Below are 20,047 nucleotides of genomic sequence, written 5' to 3'. Positions count from 1 at the left end.
GAGAGCAATGCATCCGACTTCACCCTAGCCGCAACCCTTAACCAGGCGGGGAGACCCGTGGCCTTCTTTTCACGGACCCTCCAGGGCCCCGAAATTTGACACTCCTCAGTCGAGAAGGAGGCCCAGGCGATAGTGGAGGCTGTACGGCACTGGAGGCATTACCTGGCCGGTAAACGTTTCACCCTGCTCACTGACCAACGGTCAGTAGCATTTATGTTTAACAACAGACAAAGGGGGAAAATCAAAAATGATAAGATATTGCGGTGGAGGATCGAGTTATCCACCTACAACTACGATATCTTATACCGGCCCGGGAAACTTAATGAGCCCCCAGACGCCCTATCCCGTGGGACATGTGCCAACGCACAAGTCGATAGGCTATGGACCCTCCACAATGATCTCTGCCACCCGGGGGTCACCAGGTTCTTCCATTTTATTAAAGCTCGCAACCTGCCTTACTCCATCGAGGAGGTCAGGACCATGACCAGGAACTGCCAGGTCTGCGCCGAATGCAAACCGCATTTTTATAGGCCAGACAGGGCACACCTGATTAAAGCCACCCGCCCCTTCGAACGTCTCAGCGTCGATTTCAAGGGGCCCGTTCCCTCCTCTGACCGCAACACGTACTTCCTCAATATTATTGACGAGTACTCCCGTTTCCCCTTCGCCATCCCCTGCCCGGACATGACCAGCGCCACAGTCATCAGGTGCCTCAACGACCTGTTCGCCATATTTGGCTTCCCCAATTACATCCACAGCGACAGGGGCTCGTCGTTCATGAGCGACGAGCTGCGCCAGTGCCTGCTCGAGAAGGGCATAGCCACGAGCAGGACTACCAGCTACAACCCCCGGGGTAACGGACAGGTAGAGAGGGAAAACGCAACGGTGTGGAAGACCGCCATGCTCGCCCTAAAATCCAAGGGCCTCCCAATCTCCCGCTGGCAAGGTGTCCTCCCCGATGCGCTCCACTCCATACGATCACTGCTCTGTACTGCCACAAACGCCACCCCTCACAAGAAGATGTTCGTCTTCCCCAGGAAATCCACCTCGGGGACATCACTACCGCCATGGCTGACGTCTCCGGGACCCGTCCTGCTCAGGAAACACGTGAGGAGCCATAAGACGGACCCCCCTGGTCGAAAAGGTTCACCTCCTCCATGCCAACCCACAGTACGTCTACGTGGCGTATCCTGACGGGCGGGAGGACACAGTCTCAATTCGAGACCTCGCACCCTCAGGTACCACCCGAAACACCATCGATCACCATCCACTACCTCCACCCACCACCACTACCCACGACGCACCACCGGGGTGTCTACCACGAACTGACGACATGCCGGTGCCATCCCTACCCGAGAGGACGACACGCCAGTGCTCCGTCCTACGCGAGAAGCGGGCGCGGGCAAAGAACCGCCGCAACCGGCACCACGAAGATCATTACAGCAGACAAGACCCCCGGAGAGACTTCCGTATACGAACTTTTGAAACACTTCACCCCGCCGGACTCTTTTTTAAACGAGGGGTGAATGTGGTAAACCACTGTTAACTCTGTACAGGTCCGGGCATGTCTCCGCCCCTGGCTCCACCCCTAAGCCCGGGTATAAAGGTGACTCACCACCCTTCCCCCGGGAGCTCTTAGGATGGATCCACTAGCAGAGGCATGCTCCAGTTCTTAGTCAATAAAAGCCTACTTCGTATAAGTTCAACTCGTAGTCTTTGGTGTTGTTGATAGTGCATCAGGTTTGCGTTATCTTCGATTTTTATCGTTGCCGTTACTCCTTTTAGAGTCCCAAGTCCTTGTTGGAACACCTCTTTCACGTCAGTTAGAATTTTTGACAGTCGTCCAGGTGTGACGTCATCATCCTTTTTGTCAGTCACAGTTAACGCCTGAATGGAATGCCAATCCAATTGTATTTTTCGGATCCATTCATGTCCCAATAATGGTGGTCCTCCATCTTGTAGTATATATAGATACAGTTTCTGTGTTTCCTTGCCGTTGTATTTAACTGGCACCCTTATTTTCCTTCTGGGGTAGACTTTTTGCCCCGTGTATGTCTTCAATACAATGGACGTGTCCTTCAAGGGTATGTGTGAGAATAGCTGCTCATAGTGTCGTTGATTCATGACAGTTAGGGCTGATCCTGTGTCCAATTCCATCTTTACTGGGGACCCTGCTATCATGAGGGTGACCCAAATGGTTCGGTGATCCTCCTTTGCGATCACGTTGTGTAACTTTAGACAACTTAGTCTCCTGCTCCCGGAGCTATTATCACTCTCCTGATCTTCCGAACTACTGTCTGTCAATTTCTTTACTTTCTTGTACTTTTCCTTAGTAGTTCTTGTAGTGTTGGTTTTCTTTCCCGACCTGCAGACTCTTGCTATGTGTCCCATTTTCCCACATTCCCTGCATACTTTGTCCTTAAACCAGCAGTCCTTCTGATCATGGGTTGTTCTGCCGCAGCGATAGCGCTTTTCTGCTCCATACGCCATTTCGTTAGCGCTGTATTCTTGTGGTTTCTGTTGTATTTCTGCAGCTCCCCGTGCTGCTGCTTCATAGGATACTGCCATGCTGAAAGCCTGTTCTAGTTTCAGGTCCTTTTCCGAAAGTAGTCGTTTCTGGGTTCCTTCACTCTGGAGCCCGCAGACAAACTTATCCCGTAAGGTGTCTGCCAGTCCTGCTCCGAACTGGCAGTGCTTCGATAACTTGCGTAGTTCCGTAAGATAGTCAGCATTGCTCTCATCTTTGTGCTGGTTTCTTTTATGGAACTTGAATCTTTCTGCTATCAGCAGCGGTGTCGGGTTTAGGTGTTCCTGTAAGATATTGACAATCTCTTCAAAACTTTTCTCCATTGGTTTAGCTGGGGTAATTAAATTCCGCAATAGGCCGTACGTTCTCGCGCCCATCAAATTTAATAATACCGACGCCTTCTTTCCATTGGCCACCTCATTTGCCTTGCAGTACACTTCAATTCTTTCTACATACGTGGTCCAGTCTTCTACCTCGTTGTCGAAAGCAGTGATACTGCCACTTTTTGGCATCTTGGGTGATTTAAAATGGCGCCTCCCGCATTTTTTCTTCTTCCCCAATGGATTAAAATGGCGCCTCCCGCGCTTTTCCTTCTTCCCCAATGGAATAAAATGGCGCCTCCCGCGCTTTTCCTTCTTCCCCTTGCTGCCACGCTGCTCCTAGCGTTCTACAGGGTAATAGCGGCGACCCACGGCTTCGGCGCGTCTCACTTTTCCTTCCCCTCGTTTTATTTTCGCTACGCTGCCTGGTTCTTGAGCACCGACCGCACCCTGTGCGCTCCACCCTCTCTCTCTTTTCCTCCCGACGACGCTGCACGGCCCCTTTTGCAGAGCCGCTCAATCGAGCTCGAGCCCGCCGCAGTCCGGAAGGGTCAGCGCACTACCTGCTACCAGCACGATTTGCTGGAACACCTTGACTGGGGAGCCAAGCCCAGCTCTCCACAGCCTCTCCTGCAACTTTCCGATCTCCGATGGATCCTTGGGCGGTTGCCCGCGGTTGACGCCCGTTGCTCTGACTTCAACCTCCAAGAAGCTTCTTCTCAGGGAAAGATCCCCGTGAGGTGATGCAGTACTGCAGGTGAGTTCGAACCTGTTCGTCGCCAGTGTAGTGTCCGAGTATCAATAATACACGGACTGCAGGAGGACAATAATAACAGGTATTTACTGAACAGAGGGTAACTTAAGACTGAAGTACAGAAGCCTGCTATGGCTTTATATACAGGGGTTGTCACTGCCAGTACTGCAGTATAGAATCAGTTCTTCTCTTAAAGGTACATACACAACATCAATCACAAAGCCCTTATTGTGATCTGACTGAAATGCACAAACTTACTCAGACTCAATCATAAAAGTCCCCTCTATGATTTGACTGAAACATACAATCACCACTCCCGATCGGCTGACTCCTGGAGTTGATTGTAGGCCCGAATCTTTCTGTTCGCTGTTCTGCCATTGGCTCCCCACACCACTGTCTTTGAAGTGATGTTTTTCTTAAATCAAAACCAACTTGCAATCTTGAAAAACATTTCCTGTCCCTCATATTGTCCATTGATTAGAGATACCTTTCTGACAATGCAACCTTCCCAAAGTGACTGCATATGTGAAGTTGTTGGTTTCTGTTAGCATTCGTATTCAAATGGTTCAAGGGATCCTACACTCTGGCTTGTGGTACTGCTACCATTCTAGCCATGGTACAGCAGCATGTACACATTCACAGAGCACGGTACATTTAAATAAATAAATAGGCCACATAGTTGCAAATTACAGCTTCTAACTGGCTAAAAAGGATTCCAGGACCTTCTAAATTTCATCAACAGCTGACTTTTAAAATCCACCGTTCCATATGCCCTAAAATCCACAGCAATTTTAAAAAAAAACTTTGTTCCTGTCATGTGGCACTAATCTACAATGGTTAATGGTGGTAAGAAAACACTGGCAGCAGTAACTGGCTAAACTGGAATAAGAAAACAGAAAAATAAAAGTGGAGGTGAATTTTATATTGTAACTCACTCAAGTCCAGGGACTGAAGTGACAGCAAAGCACCTAGACTTCCTTTCCAAATGTCAATCCTCTGCAAGGTTCTGAGCAGAGGATTGCAACACCATCGCCAGCACTTAAGTCAGTCCTCCATTTTATGAGAAACACAGGATCTCCTAGAGATTTTCCCCCAGTAAGCAAAAGTTAAAATGCAGTTGGCAATCAGTTGCTGTGCCAGAGTTGCGGGCACATGCATTAGGGAATGGGAAATCTAAGACTTGCCCGCTCCTGGTACTCCAGTACAATTTTTTCTGTTTTTCTTTGTGCTCCCAGCAACCATCGCAAATTTTTGAAATACTTTATCTTTTTTTTTGCCTATACCCTAATGTAGAAAAAGTTAACACTTTAAGCTTTGCTTTTGTGAATTGTGTCATTTGAAGTCTCTCAATGAGATTACTGTGGAGGTAAAAAGAAAAATTACAAATGCTGAAAATCTGAAATTACAATGGAAAATGTTGGGAATATGCAGCAGGTCCAACAGTATCTGAAAAGGGAAAATATAATTTAATGTTTCAGATAGAGACTTCTACACAAAATCTTGGCTTATCTTTTCTCTTGTCAGATGCTGGTGGAGGTGCTGTGTATTTCAAACATTTTCAGTATTTATTTCAATTAGATTACTGTTTTTATTATTTCCAGGTGTAAGTCTTTATTTAATCAAGCTTTTAATAGTGTTCATGTTTAGAAAATTATTGGTTTGATTACTCTCTCCGCATCTGGTACTGATAAAAACTGCAAAATCCAAAATGCACAGTTTTTTTTAAAAATCAGCAAAAAATACAAAGCTAAAGCCATACCATATAATAAATTGAAGTTGCTGATTTTCTCAACTGAAATGGCTCCTACATAGTTATATAAATGTCTCACACCATGACCTCATTATTCTTTCAGCGAATGGGCAACATTTATTACCTCAAACTCATATCTCTGAAACATATTGGCCCAGAAATTCGGGTCGGGGGCTTCCCGCGGGTGCAAGCCCCCGATCTGCACTTACCTACCGCGCCGGCCGTTGAGCTGTGGGCCCGCGTGGGATTCCGATCCTGGGCCTCCTCCAACTGCCGGCGCGCAGTGCTTGCGTATCCCAGGGGTGCAGTTAGTTCGATGCGTCCCCTGGGATCACATGGGCCATGGAGAGCCAATGGTAGCAGGGAATGCTTCATTCATAAGTTTGACAGGAAGACCTGCCAAACCTATAAATACTATAAGCCCCGAAACATCACTAAATCTTCAAATACATTTTTTTTAAAACATCACATTTTTAAAATAACTATAAATTACATGAAATAACTATTTTAAACAATAATTTAAATTTTTGAAAAAAATAATTACATTTTCTACCGGGGCTAAAAATAAACTTACCTTTCTTTAAAGTATTTAAAAATAATAAATCTGTGGAAAAAATGTTTTAATTTTAATTAATTCACCACTTACCTTGTAAAAAGCAGGCCTTGTGCCTGCTTTTTAAAAGTGTAACTCCTGGAGACTAACCCTCCCGGGAAAACCTGCAAAAAAATGTAATTTCGATGCACACACGCTGCCTCTCCTGCGCACGCGTTCCACCTCTGAACTCCCTCTTTCAGGGGAACAGAAGTGCCAGTTTCCCGCGCATGCGCAGCGCATGCACGAAACCGGCACTTCCATTGGACTTACGGGTGAGTACCCCGTGCGTACTAACGGTGGAGACCCGAATTTCTGGGCCATTACTTAGATACATCGATTTACTCTAGTCCCACAATACAATAGTGGCTACACTTCAAAAAGTACTTCATTGACTGTAAGGCACTTTGAGACGTCCGATGGTTGTGTAAGGCGCTATATAAATGTAAGTCTGCCTCTCTGTCTTTCTTTCTCTTTCTAATAACCAATTTTATAAACAATACAGTGTGTCAAGATCCTGGTATCCTAAACTGCTGTACAGCAAGAATTGAAGCTTAACAGTTGATTGACAACTTGTTATGTACCGAATCTTCTCACACAGCAGGTTATTTACATGTGTACTTTGAATTTGACTTAAGCTCCAGCAGAATGGCTGTGTAACCAGAGGGACTTGAATTAGCTATGTCAATGTTGACAGAACTATAATGCAACACAGTTTTATGTATTAATTTGAATTAAATTCTAGATTCTGCTGAAATGCATGAGGTATGCAAAGAGGTAACTGAAGAACCGTCCTATCTCGATAGAGTTTTCCATTGGCTTACCTCCCACAATTATGTATTGGGCGAGTTAGACTGCACATTTTGTATCAGATCAGCACAGAGCCTGCTGTATTCAGCCTGGATTTGGTTTAACAGAAGCCATGTAAAACCATCTCAAGGAGGTAGTCTTGTGACTTCTGCGATTTACCAATCTTCGTTAAATCTGTCAGGTTCACATCCAGTTTCACCTCGAAAGCTTGCACCGGAATGCTTTAAATTTACAAAGGTTGCAATTTTAGCCAATACAAAGCAAACTTTAAAATGGTGCTGGGCAGTCCAACTGTTCAAACTTCAGGATTGAAATTCCACTGTAAGACATTAGTAACAAACACCTTCATATGAAATTCCATTGCTATTTTAACAAAGATGTTAACTCGAATGCCTTCGTAAAAATAGCAGACGGAAGAATTTCATACGAACACATTAACACCCCATTACTAATACCACTCAGCACAGTTTCAGCCCATTTATTATGAACATTTTAGTGTTAACAAAGAGCCCACTGTCCCACTGGCTTTTCACTAAAATGAAAAATGTAGGGCTGGATTTTCATTCAGGAGTTGGGACTACAACTTTTGGGGTTGTAGTCCCGCCTCCATCGAGATGTGGCCAATCAACGCGATTTTAACTTGATCGACCTTGTTTAGCCCGCCCAACGGGCTCAGCAGGCCAATTAAGGGCCACCTGGCAACAGGTGACGTCACAGACTGAAATTTCATCTGTCAAGAGGTTTTGACAGATGAAATATCAGTGTTTCACAGCTGTTTGAAGCTGTCAAACACTGACGGTCTTACTTCTAACCTGAGTCCTTCTCCACGGACTCAGTTAGAAATCTCTCCTGCACAGAAAGCTGAAGGCTGTCACTTTTGACAGTTTGCAGCCATTCTGCTTTCTGTGCCAGTGAGATGAGGGACTCCCGAGACCTAAAGGAAGGAAGGCTGAAAAGGTAAGGAAAGGTCATTTAAACTTCTTTAAACACTTTAGACACACCAAGCACACTTACGTTTGCACTCATGCACACATCACTCACCTGAACACCGACATCTCGACCCCTCCAAGTCTTTCAACCCGACGGCCCGCTTCGCAAACTTGCCGTGGTTTGGAGCCATTGGGAATCCCACACTTCAGCATTAAAAATAGGGATTAGGCTAAAAACTGCCTGTTAACTACCTGTTAACAGACAGTTAATTGGCATTAATCCCTTCCCGCCTCGGGTAGGCGGGTTCCAGTGCGGGGCGGGTACTTGCCTCCTTTGAAACTGGCATGGAGGCGGGTTGGGTGCGGGATGGGGTCAGGACCCCTGATTTCAGGATTTTAACCCCCCACACGCCTCCAATCGCGACTCCATGGCCCATTGAAAATTGAGCCCATAGCCTCTATTGGATGTTGGTGAGTGGAGCTCTGGATGTGTATAAGCACATTTTATGCAAAGTTTCAATTTGCCTAACCAGATAACAATGTGACACTGGGGGGCCAAGCTCTTCAGCCCAAAATTGGTGATAATTGGGAGGATTTAGAGCATAAAATGGATTCTTAAAGGCTATTGCTGCTAAAATACTACTCCAAATTATTGCCAGACCCTTTTAAGGCCTGCTGGTTTTCCTATCTGTTGCATGCAAGTGGGGTCAGGGGGATGTGGTTAACCCCTCTGACCCATTTCTCCCAACCTCCACCCAAAGCCACCTAAATAATTACCACCACTATATAAATGGTGATAGGAGTTGCAGTATGGTATCCCTGAGGATGATAACATATTGTGAAGGCCCTTTTGTGTGCTGTTACTAAAGGTTGGTATTACTTTTTTGGTGATTCAGAAAAGAATTTTGCTGTTAGTTTTACTCAACTGTGTCCGAAGTACTGCTTTGCACAGGGGACATGGATTTCCCAACAGGAATCTTGAGTCTTATGCTATCAAGAGGAGGAGGATGAGGGATATGGGAGAGGCTAGATTGGATGTGCTTAGAGTGAGGCATCACAGAAGATGTCTCTTCCCTACAAGCACACACACCCTCACTTGGGTCTACAGACCAAGAAGGTCGTACTTAGACTTTTCTGACCGCCAGTGCTTCAGATAGGTGCACTTAACTGGAGGCTGTTGGGGAAATATGTCAACTGCTAGTTGAAGACCTACAGCCCACTTCCATCAGCCAAGGCTACCACTGCCTTTAATTTATTTGCGATTGGATCCTTCCAGGCAACATCCCATGACCTTTACCACATTAATCAGGCAGCTGCTTACAATTGTATCAAGAAAATCATGTGCTCTATTCAGTAGATTTATACAATTCATATCCTTCCCAATGGAAGCAGACAAACAAAGAGAGAGAGCTATCCTGTTCTACTGACTGGCAGGGTTACCACAGATGCAAGGAGCAATTTACAGAATAGATGTGGCATTCAAAACCCTAAATAACAACCCCTTGATTTTATGACCAGGAATGGCTTTCATTCTATTAATGTGCAGCTAGTGTGAAAAGACAATCACCTTAATCTGCACATCAGTGCGAGATATCCAGCTAGCTATTGTGACGCTTTTAGCTTGCAACAATCCACGATGACTCTCAGCCATGTATCCAGATGATTGTTTGGTAATCAGTGCTATCCCCTGTAGTTATGGCTTATGATTTCTGTAATACTTCCGCAACACAGAGGGGGACAGCCGATACAGTGAGGCCCATGACACTACAAGAAGTGTCATAGAGCAGACAATAGGAATTCTCAAGTCCTGTTTTAGGTGACTGGATAAATCTGGTGGAACTTTGCAGTACAGCCCAGTGTGAGGCTCAAGAATCATTACTGCTTGCTGCATATTACTGTTGTGTATTTTGAATGTGTATTAGAATTGTCCCACATGGGATACCATAGTGGTGATTTGCAGTGCACTATAGGAAATGTAGTGCATTGAGTGAAGAAGCACATTGTAAATAAAATGGCCGTTAACTAAACTCTCCACCCGGAGTCCTTCTTAATTGTTATATAGGTAAGGGTATAAAACCCCTTGAGACACAACAAAACTGGCGACGAGGATGACGGACTTGCACATCACTTTGCACTGGAATCGGCGATGTTTAAAGTAAGAAGTTCCTGTCTTTTCGTAATGGCGCGCCCACAGTTTAGTGCTGATGCAATCGCCTCGTAAAGGAGGCAGTTCGTGTGTTACACAAATAAGAAGGGGGAGAGTAACAATACAGTGAAACGAAGTGGAGGAAAAGGACTGTAAAGATAAAAAAAAAAGAAAACAAAATGGCTATGCTAACTGGAGCGTTTGGACCATTTGATGAAACGGCGGAGCAATGGAGTGCTTATACAGAGCGTTTCGGATTTTTCGTGACTGCAAATGGCATTAAAGATGACGTGAAAGTGGCGACGTTCCTCAGTGTGATCGGAGCAAAACCATTTGGCTTGTTACGGAGTTTGATGCACCCAGATAAGCCCGGCGCTAAGACATATGATCAGATTGTGGAAGTTTTGGAAACACATTTCGCACCCAAGCTGCTGCTGATTGCCGAGAGGTTCAGGTTTCACAAATGAAACCAAGGGGAGGGTGAGTCCATAGCCGAATATGTTGCAGTGCTAAAGAAGCTAACTGAGCATTGTGAGTTTGGTGAAACTCTAAATGACACTGTCCGTGATAGGTTTGTGTGTGGATTAAGATGTGAAGCAACACAGAAGCGCTTGCTCACGACTGACAAACTGACGCTTAAATCAGCAGTGGAGCTCGCTGTGTCTATGGAGTTAGCAGCTAAAGATGCACAGCTGTTGGGGGCTGCAACAAGAGTGCACAGGGTAGCAGCTACACCGGATAAGCATGCAAGGGGCGCCAGAGAATGTTACAGATGTAGAAGGTCAGGTCATCAGCCATCTGACTGCTGGTGTAAAGACCTGACCTGTCAGAAATGTGAAAAGAAAGGACACATTGAACGTGTGTTTAAAGGGCAAAGCAAACAATCCTACACAGAGACACACAAAAACAAACAAGGAAACACATCCAACTGGCGTTCTAAAAAGAAAAACCTACACATGGTGAAACAAGAACAGGAAGACAGTGACACAGACTCTGATGGGGAGCTGAATCTCCATGTGTTAACGGTGAATGGAGGCTCATCAGGCTATGGAGTCACGCCACTACTAGAGGGAATACCGGTCAAAATGGAGCTGGATACGGGGGCCGCTGTCTCCTTGATTTCAGAGAAGCTATTCAAAGAAAAACTGAACCACCTATCACTGACGCCGGCCAAGCTCATCTTAAAGACCTACACTGGGGAAACAGTCCCAATGCTGGGTAAGACAGAGGTCAAGGTGGAGCTTAATGGACTCCCATTCCAAATGGCCGGAGGTTGCAGTAATGTCCACCACCACTACGGAGAAAACCATCGAGACTCAGAGAGATGTTTGGGCGATTTGGTCTGCCGGAGCAGATCGTAACCGACAATGGAACACAGTTCACATCCCAGGAGATGGAGGAGTTCCTCAAGAGCAATGGAATCCAGCACACGTTCTCCGCGCCTTATCATCCATCCACGAATGGATTGGCGGAGAGATTTGTCAGAACGCTGAAACGGCGTTGAAAGCGGCAAGAAGTGATGCTCCTCTAAAGCAGCACCTGAATGCTTTCTTGCTGAAATACTGAAACACGCCTCATGCTACGACTGGAGCATCGCCTGCTTACCTACTCATGGGAAGGCAGCTATGGACACGCCTTGACCTGCTGAGGCCAACATCCACAGAAGCAGTGGTGCACGCCAATCAGCAGGATCAAGTCAGCAGACGAGCTCAGAGGTCCAAAGAACGACACTTTGTGGTGGGGGGCAAAGTCCTTGCGCGTAACTACACCACCCCGGAGCGGTGGGTCCCGGCTACGGTTATTCAAAAGATGGGCCCCGTTTCATACCGAGTCCGCACCGGAGACGACCGAACATGGAGACGGCATGTAGCCCAGTTACTGCCAAGACAGTCGCCACAGGTAACCCAAGAAACAGAGGATCAAGGACCTGCTGGGGGCTCCAGCAGGGACTGGTCGTCCGACCCTGAGACGGTGGCACCATCCACTCTTGTGCCATCGAGGGAGGAAGCCACGCCTGCAGGGTCACGGGAGAGCCAGCCAGAGCCTGCTCCTGAGACTAGGCGTTACCCCCAAAGAGAAAGGCAGCCTCCAGAGCGCCTTAGTTACAGTTAGTGCTAACCGGTGTGCATGGGGCAGAATAATCCCCAGGGTTAGCGGAATGTAGAGGCAGTCTACCCTCTCTTCCAAAGTTATAGTCATTTTCAGTTATTCTGTTTTGTGGACATTCTATTTTAAGGGGGAGGAAATATGTTGTGTATTTTGAATGTGTATTAAAATTGTCCTACATGGGATACCGTAGTGGTGATTTGCAATGCACTATGGGAAATGTAGTGCATTGAGTGAAGAAGCACATTGTAAATAAAATGGCCGTTAACTAAACTCTCCACCCCAGAGTCCTTCTTAATTGTTGTATAGGTAAGGGTATAAAACCTCTTGAGACACAACAATTACAAAATATTACAATATATTTCAGAAGCTGAAAGTGATGATGATGAAGAGGGGGGAAGGACTTCCTTCCCCACAGTGTGAGGAGGGTGTACAAGAAAGATTGGAAATGGGACAGAATAGCCTGCAACCAGAGAAAGAAGGGCAACCTTTAGCCCAGTGCTTTCAATAAATAAAGGTTCATTCTTCAAAAATGTCACTTCACACCTGCCTGTTCTCCCCACACCCTCACAAAGTCTCTCATTGTCAAAGACTTCTGCCAAGTTCCTTCTTAAGACAGAAGCCTACATTACTCCTGTCATTATAGTTTATATAAAGTCGAGCTCAGCTTTAAGTCTTATTTTCAAAGTCCCAAGTCTTCGTAAAATTGTAGAAAGATCCAACTGGAATAATTAAACTTTTTTTTATAATTGATGTCAAAGGGATGAGTTCTAAACTAAGTTAGAAACTCAAATCAATGTATACCATTATTGACCAGTATTATATTGGGCTTGCTTTATTTTTTTTTATTTGTTCCTGGGATGTAGGTGTCGCTGGCAAGGCCAGCATTTATTGCCCATCCCTAATTGCCCTTGAGAAGGTGGTGGTGAGCCGCCTTCTTGAACCGTTGCAGTCCTTGTGGTGAAGGTACTCCCACAGTGCTGTTAGGGAGGGAGTTCCAGGATTGTGACCCAGCAACGATGAAGGAACGGCGATATATTTCCAAGTCAGGATGGTGTGTGACTTGGAGGGGAACTTGCAGGTGATGGTGTTCCCATGTGCTTGCTGCCCTTGTCCTTCTAGGTGGTTGAGGTTGCGGGTTTGGGAGGTGCTGCCGAAGAAGCCTTGATGAGTTGCTGCAGTGCATCTTGTAGATGGTACACACTGCAGCCATGGTACACCGGTGGTGGAGGGAGTGAATGTTTAAGGTGGTGGATGGGTTGCCAATCAAGCTTTGTCCTAGATGGTGTCGAGCTTCTTGAGTGTTGTTGAAGCTGCACTGATCCAGGCAAGTGGAGAGTATTCCATCACAGTCCTGACTTGTGCCTTGTAGATGGTGGAAAGGCTTTGGGGAGTCAGGAGGTGAGACATTCACTGCAGAATACCCAGCCTCTGACCTGCTCCTGTAGCCACAGTATTTATATGGCTGGTCCAGTTAAGTTTCTGGTCAATGGTGACCCCCAGGATGTTGATGGTGGGGGGGATTCAGCGATGGTAATGCTGCTGAATGTCAAGGGGCAGTGGTTAGACTCTCGCTTGTTGGAGATAGTCACTTTTGTGGTGCGAATGTTACCTGTCACTTATCAGCCCAAGCCTGAATGTCATCCAGGTCTTGATGCATTCGGGCACGGACTGCTTCATTATCTCAGGAGTTGCGAATGGAACTGAATGCTGTGCAATCATCAGCGAACATCCCGACTTCTGACCTTATGATGGAGGTATGATCATTGATGGAGCAGCTGAAAGGGCACACACACACACACACATAAACCTATAGTCAATACTTGGGGCAATGAAATAGCTGAATTTTCATTCTGTATTTTTGTCTTGACATTTCAAGCATTTAACCAGATCAGTCTTGTTACATTAGATTAGACTATTTATGGGTATAGCAAATATTTCATTGCCATTGGAGTAGATGGACCTTACACATGTGACCCTGTCAGAATTCCTGGGGTCAGACAATTAGCATATAATGGATGCAGGTGGAATGCCCACTAGGTGGGGGGCAGGCGGTAGGCAGGAATATGCGGTGTGGGCAGCCACTTGGGTCAAGAGCTGGCAGGTCTGGCAGAAGATGGTGGGAATCAACTAAACTTGCCCTTTCTGGGATGCCCTTCAGCAGCCAGTTATAATGTGGGGATTCCTTACTGGGTCACCACTGTAAAGTATTGTACTTGCCCCTTGCGATTGTGCGGTATATTGGGGACCCAGAGGTGGGACTGGTGGGAATTATGGTGGGTAACATCATCCTGCCAATCCTGCTTCCATTCCTGATGTCATGCTACAAGTGGGCAGGACACGGGAACCACCCACCCCTACTCTCCCCAGGAATTCCCAGCGCTTCTACAACAGGATTTAAATTCAGCATAAATAGGCCTCCTCACAAAATCCACCCTCACTGGCCCCAAAAACACGTCAAATCATCCCCAATTGATCTTTGGGGCTGACATGTCCAGAACTCAGCACAAACAAAACAAAAATTGATCCCTATTATTACCATTGCATGCGTGGTTGTAAATGGTGTACAACAGTAGTGATTGTAATTGACATTTTATGAATAATTTATTCTTTTGTGATTTTATAGTGTATTCACGTTTCTGAAGTTCCTTGTGGTCTGGATACTGATACTTTTGGCAGATTTCATCCTTGAGCTTCGATTTGAATATTTATGGCCAGGTTGGCTATTTGTCAAGAGGGTGTATGATTCTTCTCGCTATCAGGGCCTTGTAAGTATAATTTATATTTAGGCATTTGTATGTAGAATAAAGCTTCTAAATGGATAGCATATCTGTGATCAGGGCTGTAAATGTGACATATTTTCTTTTCCACTGGTAAAAATATTTCAAAACTAAACTGTAACTATCAAAATTGATGCTGAAAAGTGTAGTTTATATGGTGTGTTACTGTGATCCTGGCCAACAAACCACTGCTAATGGTTACTGTACTCAGTACCAAAAATATTAAAAAATTAAAACAACTTGCATTTCTCTTGTCAGCTTCCATTCTGCTTGTGGCTCATCTCTGTACATGTGCATTGTCAATTTGCAGGGAAAGGGAAGGGATGGTGGAGATGCTTAAATAAAAAATTGACATGTTGGGCCTAAGGGTCTTTTCATATTTGTAAAAGGTTTTTGGTTCCTACATTCTCCCTGATAGCTGGGTAGTTTCCTTTCAGGTTTCATTTTACATACAAAAATTGTTAGCTATATAGTCTTTGAAATTCACCAATTGTTGAATTATTGTCAAAGTTTTAAAATTGTTTCACAATTATTTAATTTAGCAACTTGAGAGGGCCAATTTTTACTCGCTCTGTCCAGCGACAGTGGTCCTAATATTGGAGTGCTGCACCGACCGCCCCATCCCTGCATGCCACTATTTTGCCCGGGCTCTACACAAGGATGGCCTGTGCACCTGCCCAAAGCAAGCAGGAGTCCCATTAAAGTATGTAAATGAATCATGTCAATAGGACCTCAACACCATTTTAATACATAAAAGCACACAGCGCAGGACCCATCCAGTACTACTGGGCGGTACAATCATGAAATGGCAATTGGAACCAGTATTTAAAGGGGCAGCCTCAAGAACCCAGGGCTCAAGATGGGAGTCATCCTGGGCACTCTACTGTGGTTGGAGGAAGAGGAACGACGAGAGTAACAGCAGGGAAGGGAACCTCAAGAAGCTGCACCAGTGCTCTCAGCAGACCACACACGAGGAGGGCAACTTGCAGGCATCCTTACTGAGCCCATAAGGGCTCTAGGCCCAGATTCAGTTACCTCCACTTTTCTGGGGAGCAGTGCATCTGGAGGCCACACTTATCCAGAGAGGCCGTCACAGATCTGTGCAATCCTTTACAACAAGATGTGCAACTCACTCTCCCAGCTGGTTATGGATTGCCTGTGGCAGTCAAAGTGACAACAACCTGTAATTTCTTTGCCTCGGTCTCATTCCAGGCTTCAAAAGGTGACATCATTCTGCAGACCATGCCTGCATCAAACAGGTCACTGCTGCCCTCTTTGGCAAAGCTAACAATTTGATTGCATTCCCCATGGATGGCAGCATTCAGCAAGAAAGGGCTGTAGGCTTTGCTGCCATAGAAAGCCTCCAACAAGTGCAGGCTGTCATTGACTGCACCCATGTAGCCATATGTCCTAATCAACCAGCAGCCTTCATGAATAGGAAAGACTACCATCCTGTCAATGTTCAGCTGGTGACTGAATACTGCCAGTGATTCATGCAGGTCTGTGTCCAGTTTCCTGGCAGCTGCTATGACACATACCTACGGTGCCAGTTCACCATTCCTTCACCATTTAACCCAGCTCAGTATGACAGAGGCTAGCTGCTTGGAGATAAGCGCTATCCACTGTACACATGACCCATGACACTTCTACGTAATCCACGCTCGGCCGCTAAAAGGAGATATAAGTAAAGCTGTGGGGCCACTAGAGCCATGATAGAGCAGACCACTGGGCTGCTCACATAATAGGCTGGATTTTCTGGGGGGTCAGCGGGCTCATTCGGTGGCGGGTCGGGTGGGAAAGTGTTTTTTTTCCCCAGTGGGTCGAGACCCCGCTGTGAACCCGCCACCACGCGCCTTTCCCCGATGTCGGATCTGTCAACGCTGAGCAGACCCGACATGCAGCGGTGGGTTCACAGTGGGGAACCCAATTCAGGTAATTAATGGCTTGTTTAGAGCCACTTATGAATGAATTTCAGCTCACCTTCTGCATTTGACAGCTCTCCCATGGGGTCCATGCTGGTCGTGGACCAAGTCTGTCAAGCTGAGGCGGGTGTTCAGTGGCCATTGAATCAGCTGTTGAGTTGACAGCTTCAAATATACAGTAAAAGCTCCCACCTTACAGAGATATCTTCCCTCAGCCACAAACTCTTCCTCACTGCATTTCCACTACAGCTTCACCATGCTGCAAGTCTTTACACAAGTCTCCATCCAGTCTGACTTCATTACCTCTCTCACCATTGACATCGCTTCTGTCATCTCTACTTCACCTATCATCTATTCCACCAGCATGGGTGCCCTTTATACGCTCTCACCTAGGTCCTCGGAATCCCACCACGATTAGCCCCAACACCAGCAACACCAGCAGCACCAACAACAACACCATCAACCTTCTCCACAATCACCTGATGCTGCACAGGACACAGGGCATCAGCACCCGACCACATTGCTGCCCGGGAGGCCAGGGATGGCATCACTTTGGCCAGATTTACTTCAGTTGACTCTGTATACCCTGGCTGCCACATGATGCACCAGGATGGCACCACCCCACACCAACATCATAAAGCATCCCTACAATGCCCAAACCATTCCTTTCATACTCATCACCATTACAGGGGGTACTGTTATGTCTCACCATTTACTTAAACTCACTAAGCCACTTCCAAATGTGCACACAGATCTGTCTAAGAACACAAAGGGCTGGATTTTCATTCAGCAGTCGGGAAGGAGGCGGGACTACAACTTTCGGGTTTTAGTCCCGCCTCCATCAAGATGTGGCCAATCCACGCGATTTTCCCTTGATTGACATTGTTGAGCCCACCCAGCGGGCTCAGCAGGCCAATTAAGGGCCACCCGGCAACAGGTGACGTCACAGACTGAAATTTCATCTGTCAAGAGTTTTTGACAGATGAAATATCAGCATTTCACAGCTGTTTGAAGCTGACAAACACTGACAGCCTTACTTCTAACCTGAGTCCTTCTACGCAGACTCAGTTAGAACTCTCACCGGCAATGAAAGCTGAAGGCTGTCACTTTTGACAGCTTGCAGCCATTTTGCTTTCAGTGCCGGCTGAGTGATGGACTCCCGAAACCTAGAGGAAGAAAGGCTGTTAAGGTAAGTACAGGTAATTTAAACTTCTTTACACACTTTAGACACACCAAACACACTTACCTTTGCACTCATGCACCCATCACTCACCTGAACACCGACATCACGACCCCTCCAAGCCCTTCAACCCGACGGCCCGCCTGCTCTAACTTGGCGTGGTTTGGAGCCGTCGGGAATCCCACACGACATCCCTCAAAATAGGGATTAGGCTAAAAACTGCCTGTTAACTACCTGTTAACAGGCAGTTAATTGGCACTAATCCCTTCCCGCCTCGGGTCGGCGGGTCCCAGTGCGGGGCGGGTACCCGCCTCCTTTGAAATTTACGTGGAGGCAGGTTTTGGGCGGGCTGGTGTCAGGACCCCCGAATTCGGGATTTTAGCCCCCGCACGCCTAAAAGCCTGCCTCACGGCACACTGAAAATCAAGGCCTAAGTGTTGAAAATAATGGTTTCATTGTTTGACACCACATTAACAGAAACTTTGCATGAACATTGCCTAAAGCACCCAAGTGCCTACCCTTGTGTGTTGTTAGTTGGTATGATTGCACTAGGATGAGGGTGAGTGTGAAGGGTGGTTAGTGTGACGGGTAGTTAGTGAGATGGGGATGTGATAATGTGATAGAGAGGGATGGGTGGAGGTGCAAAGTAAGTTGGTGTGAGTTAGGATGTGCAGGAGTAGGGTAGGGAAGGCAGAGTGATGGGGATGTGATGAGAGGCACAGGAGGATGAGGTTGAGTGTGGCTTTGTACTAACATTTCGTGATCTACTGAGATAATTGAAAGGTTTGTGCCACTGCAGCCTGGTCCTCCTGACGACATCCCTGCTTGTGCCCTCCTCTGCAATGTGCAACCAGTCTGCGTTGGTGTCCTGGGGAGGTCTCTGACACCTGACCTTGCAGACTCAGTAGCTGCTATGGAACCACACTTCAGACCAAGTTGCAAAGTTAAATGCTGTGATTTTTTTAATGACTGATACATGAGCCTTAACATCATATTTTCACCCAGAGATGATGGCGCCCAAAGCTTGGATGGCACCAGTTTGAGCTTCAATCAAATTTGCAAGAGGTGCTGACACAGCCTCCTGGTGTGATTGTCTGACTGAGGCCTTGTACAGGTGACCACAGGCTGTCTGGTAGATTGCTGAGTGCTGATGCCTTGCGACAGAATACCACAAGCTGGAAGTGGACTCCTCCATATTCTCAGACATGGTGCAACAGCTCCTAAGCAGGCTGTCCAATACCTCACATTGCAGAATATGTGCAGAAAGCAGTTTTCCTTTGAAGGTTGGGCTCCTGAAGTTGGCATCTCTGTCCTCCTCAGCAGGGCTTGCACTCCAGTGAGCCTTCTCCTGGGCTGTCCTTTCGACTAGCACATGCTCCTGCTCACTTGTGTTACATGATTCACCAGGTGCAACTTGCTATCTATCCAACCCGAGGTGCTGCTTTCTGTGCTGATGCTTGGGAGGGCTGGAGCAAGTGTCAATGCTTCTTTGGGAGTACTGTCCTCGGAGTCTTGTTCTGCAGGCTCCAGGTCTTCAGATGGTCCTAGAAAAAGGCGAGAAGGACAAAGGTCAACATAATACAGAAAGGCTAGGCAGAAGCTGATGATTGACACCATTATGCAGCACCAGGTTGTAAAGCTGTCTGAATGTGTTATTGCTTGAGTAAAGAGAAAAGGTACAAGTAATAGGCAGACATCCTGCTAAGTGTGGCCTCCAACCTCGCCGTCGCTGATGCTCCTTACTCTCCCCGTTCCGATGATGTACATGGCTTCATCCTCCATCTGGCTGAGGGCCTCGATGGAGGCTGACCCTTCCCTGGTTCTGGTCCTCTCCTGGTTATTGTGAGCCAGCAGAAAGAGAGGGAGAGAGTTAGTGTGTGGTTGTTCTAAAGGGCTGTGCAGATTGGTGTGGGATAGCTTCATATAGTATGCATGCTGAGGGGAAGAAGTAGCAAGTTGCTAGCAAGTTGGGAAGGTGGTCGTGTGCAAGAAAGTAACTCCAATAGTAGTTCAACATTATGAGGGGTTTTGATAGAGTAAATAAGGAGAAACTGTTTCCACTGGCAGGAGGGTCAATAACCAGAGGACACAGATTTAAGATAATTAGGGTGGTGGGCCACATCCTGGTCTAGTTTCCAGTTGTTCCAGTGTACTCCTGCTAAAGTTATAGTGGGAGTATGCTGGAATGACTGTCTATTTTCAGGGTTGGGCTGTTCTAATATAATGTTTAT

The 20,047-nt window shown here is 46.5% G+C and overlaps 1 protein-coding gene across 4 annotated transcripts in view; it reads left to right on the top strand.

The window, feature by feature from the left end:
• Positions 1-20,047, top strand: part of LOC147112610 (macoilin-like) — a 187,899-nt gene that overhangs the window by 64,372 nt on the left and 103,480 nt on the right. For all 4 annotated transcript variants that reach the window (XM_085997035.1, XM_085997036.1, XM_085997033.1 and 1 more), the window contains one exon: positions 14,561-14,702. In XM_085997035.1, coding sequence (XP_085853161.1) covers positions 14,561-14,702 — 142 coding nt within the window. The remainder of the gene's footprint in view (positions 1-14,560; positions 14,703-20,047) is intronic.

Source organism: Somniosus microcephalus, chromosome 9 (genome assembly GCF_052327205.1).
Source record: "Somniosus microcephalus isolate GS21.2 chromosome 9, FLI_Smic_1.0, whole genome shotgun sequence".
NCBI classification, from domain to species: domain Eukaryota; kingdom Metazoa; phylum Chordata; class Chondrichthyes; order Squaliformes; family Somniosidae; genus Somniosus; species Somniosus microcephalus.
Note: the sequence above shows the minus strand (reverse complement) of the source record. Positions and strands in the feature narration are given on the sequence as shown.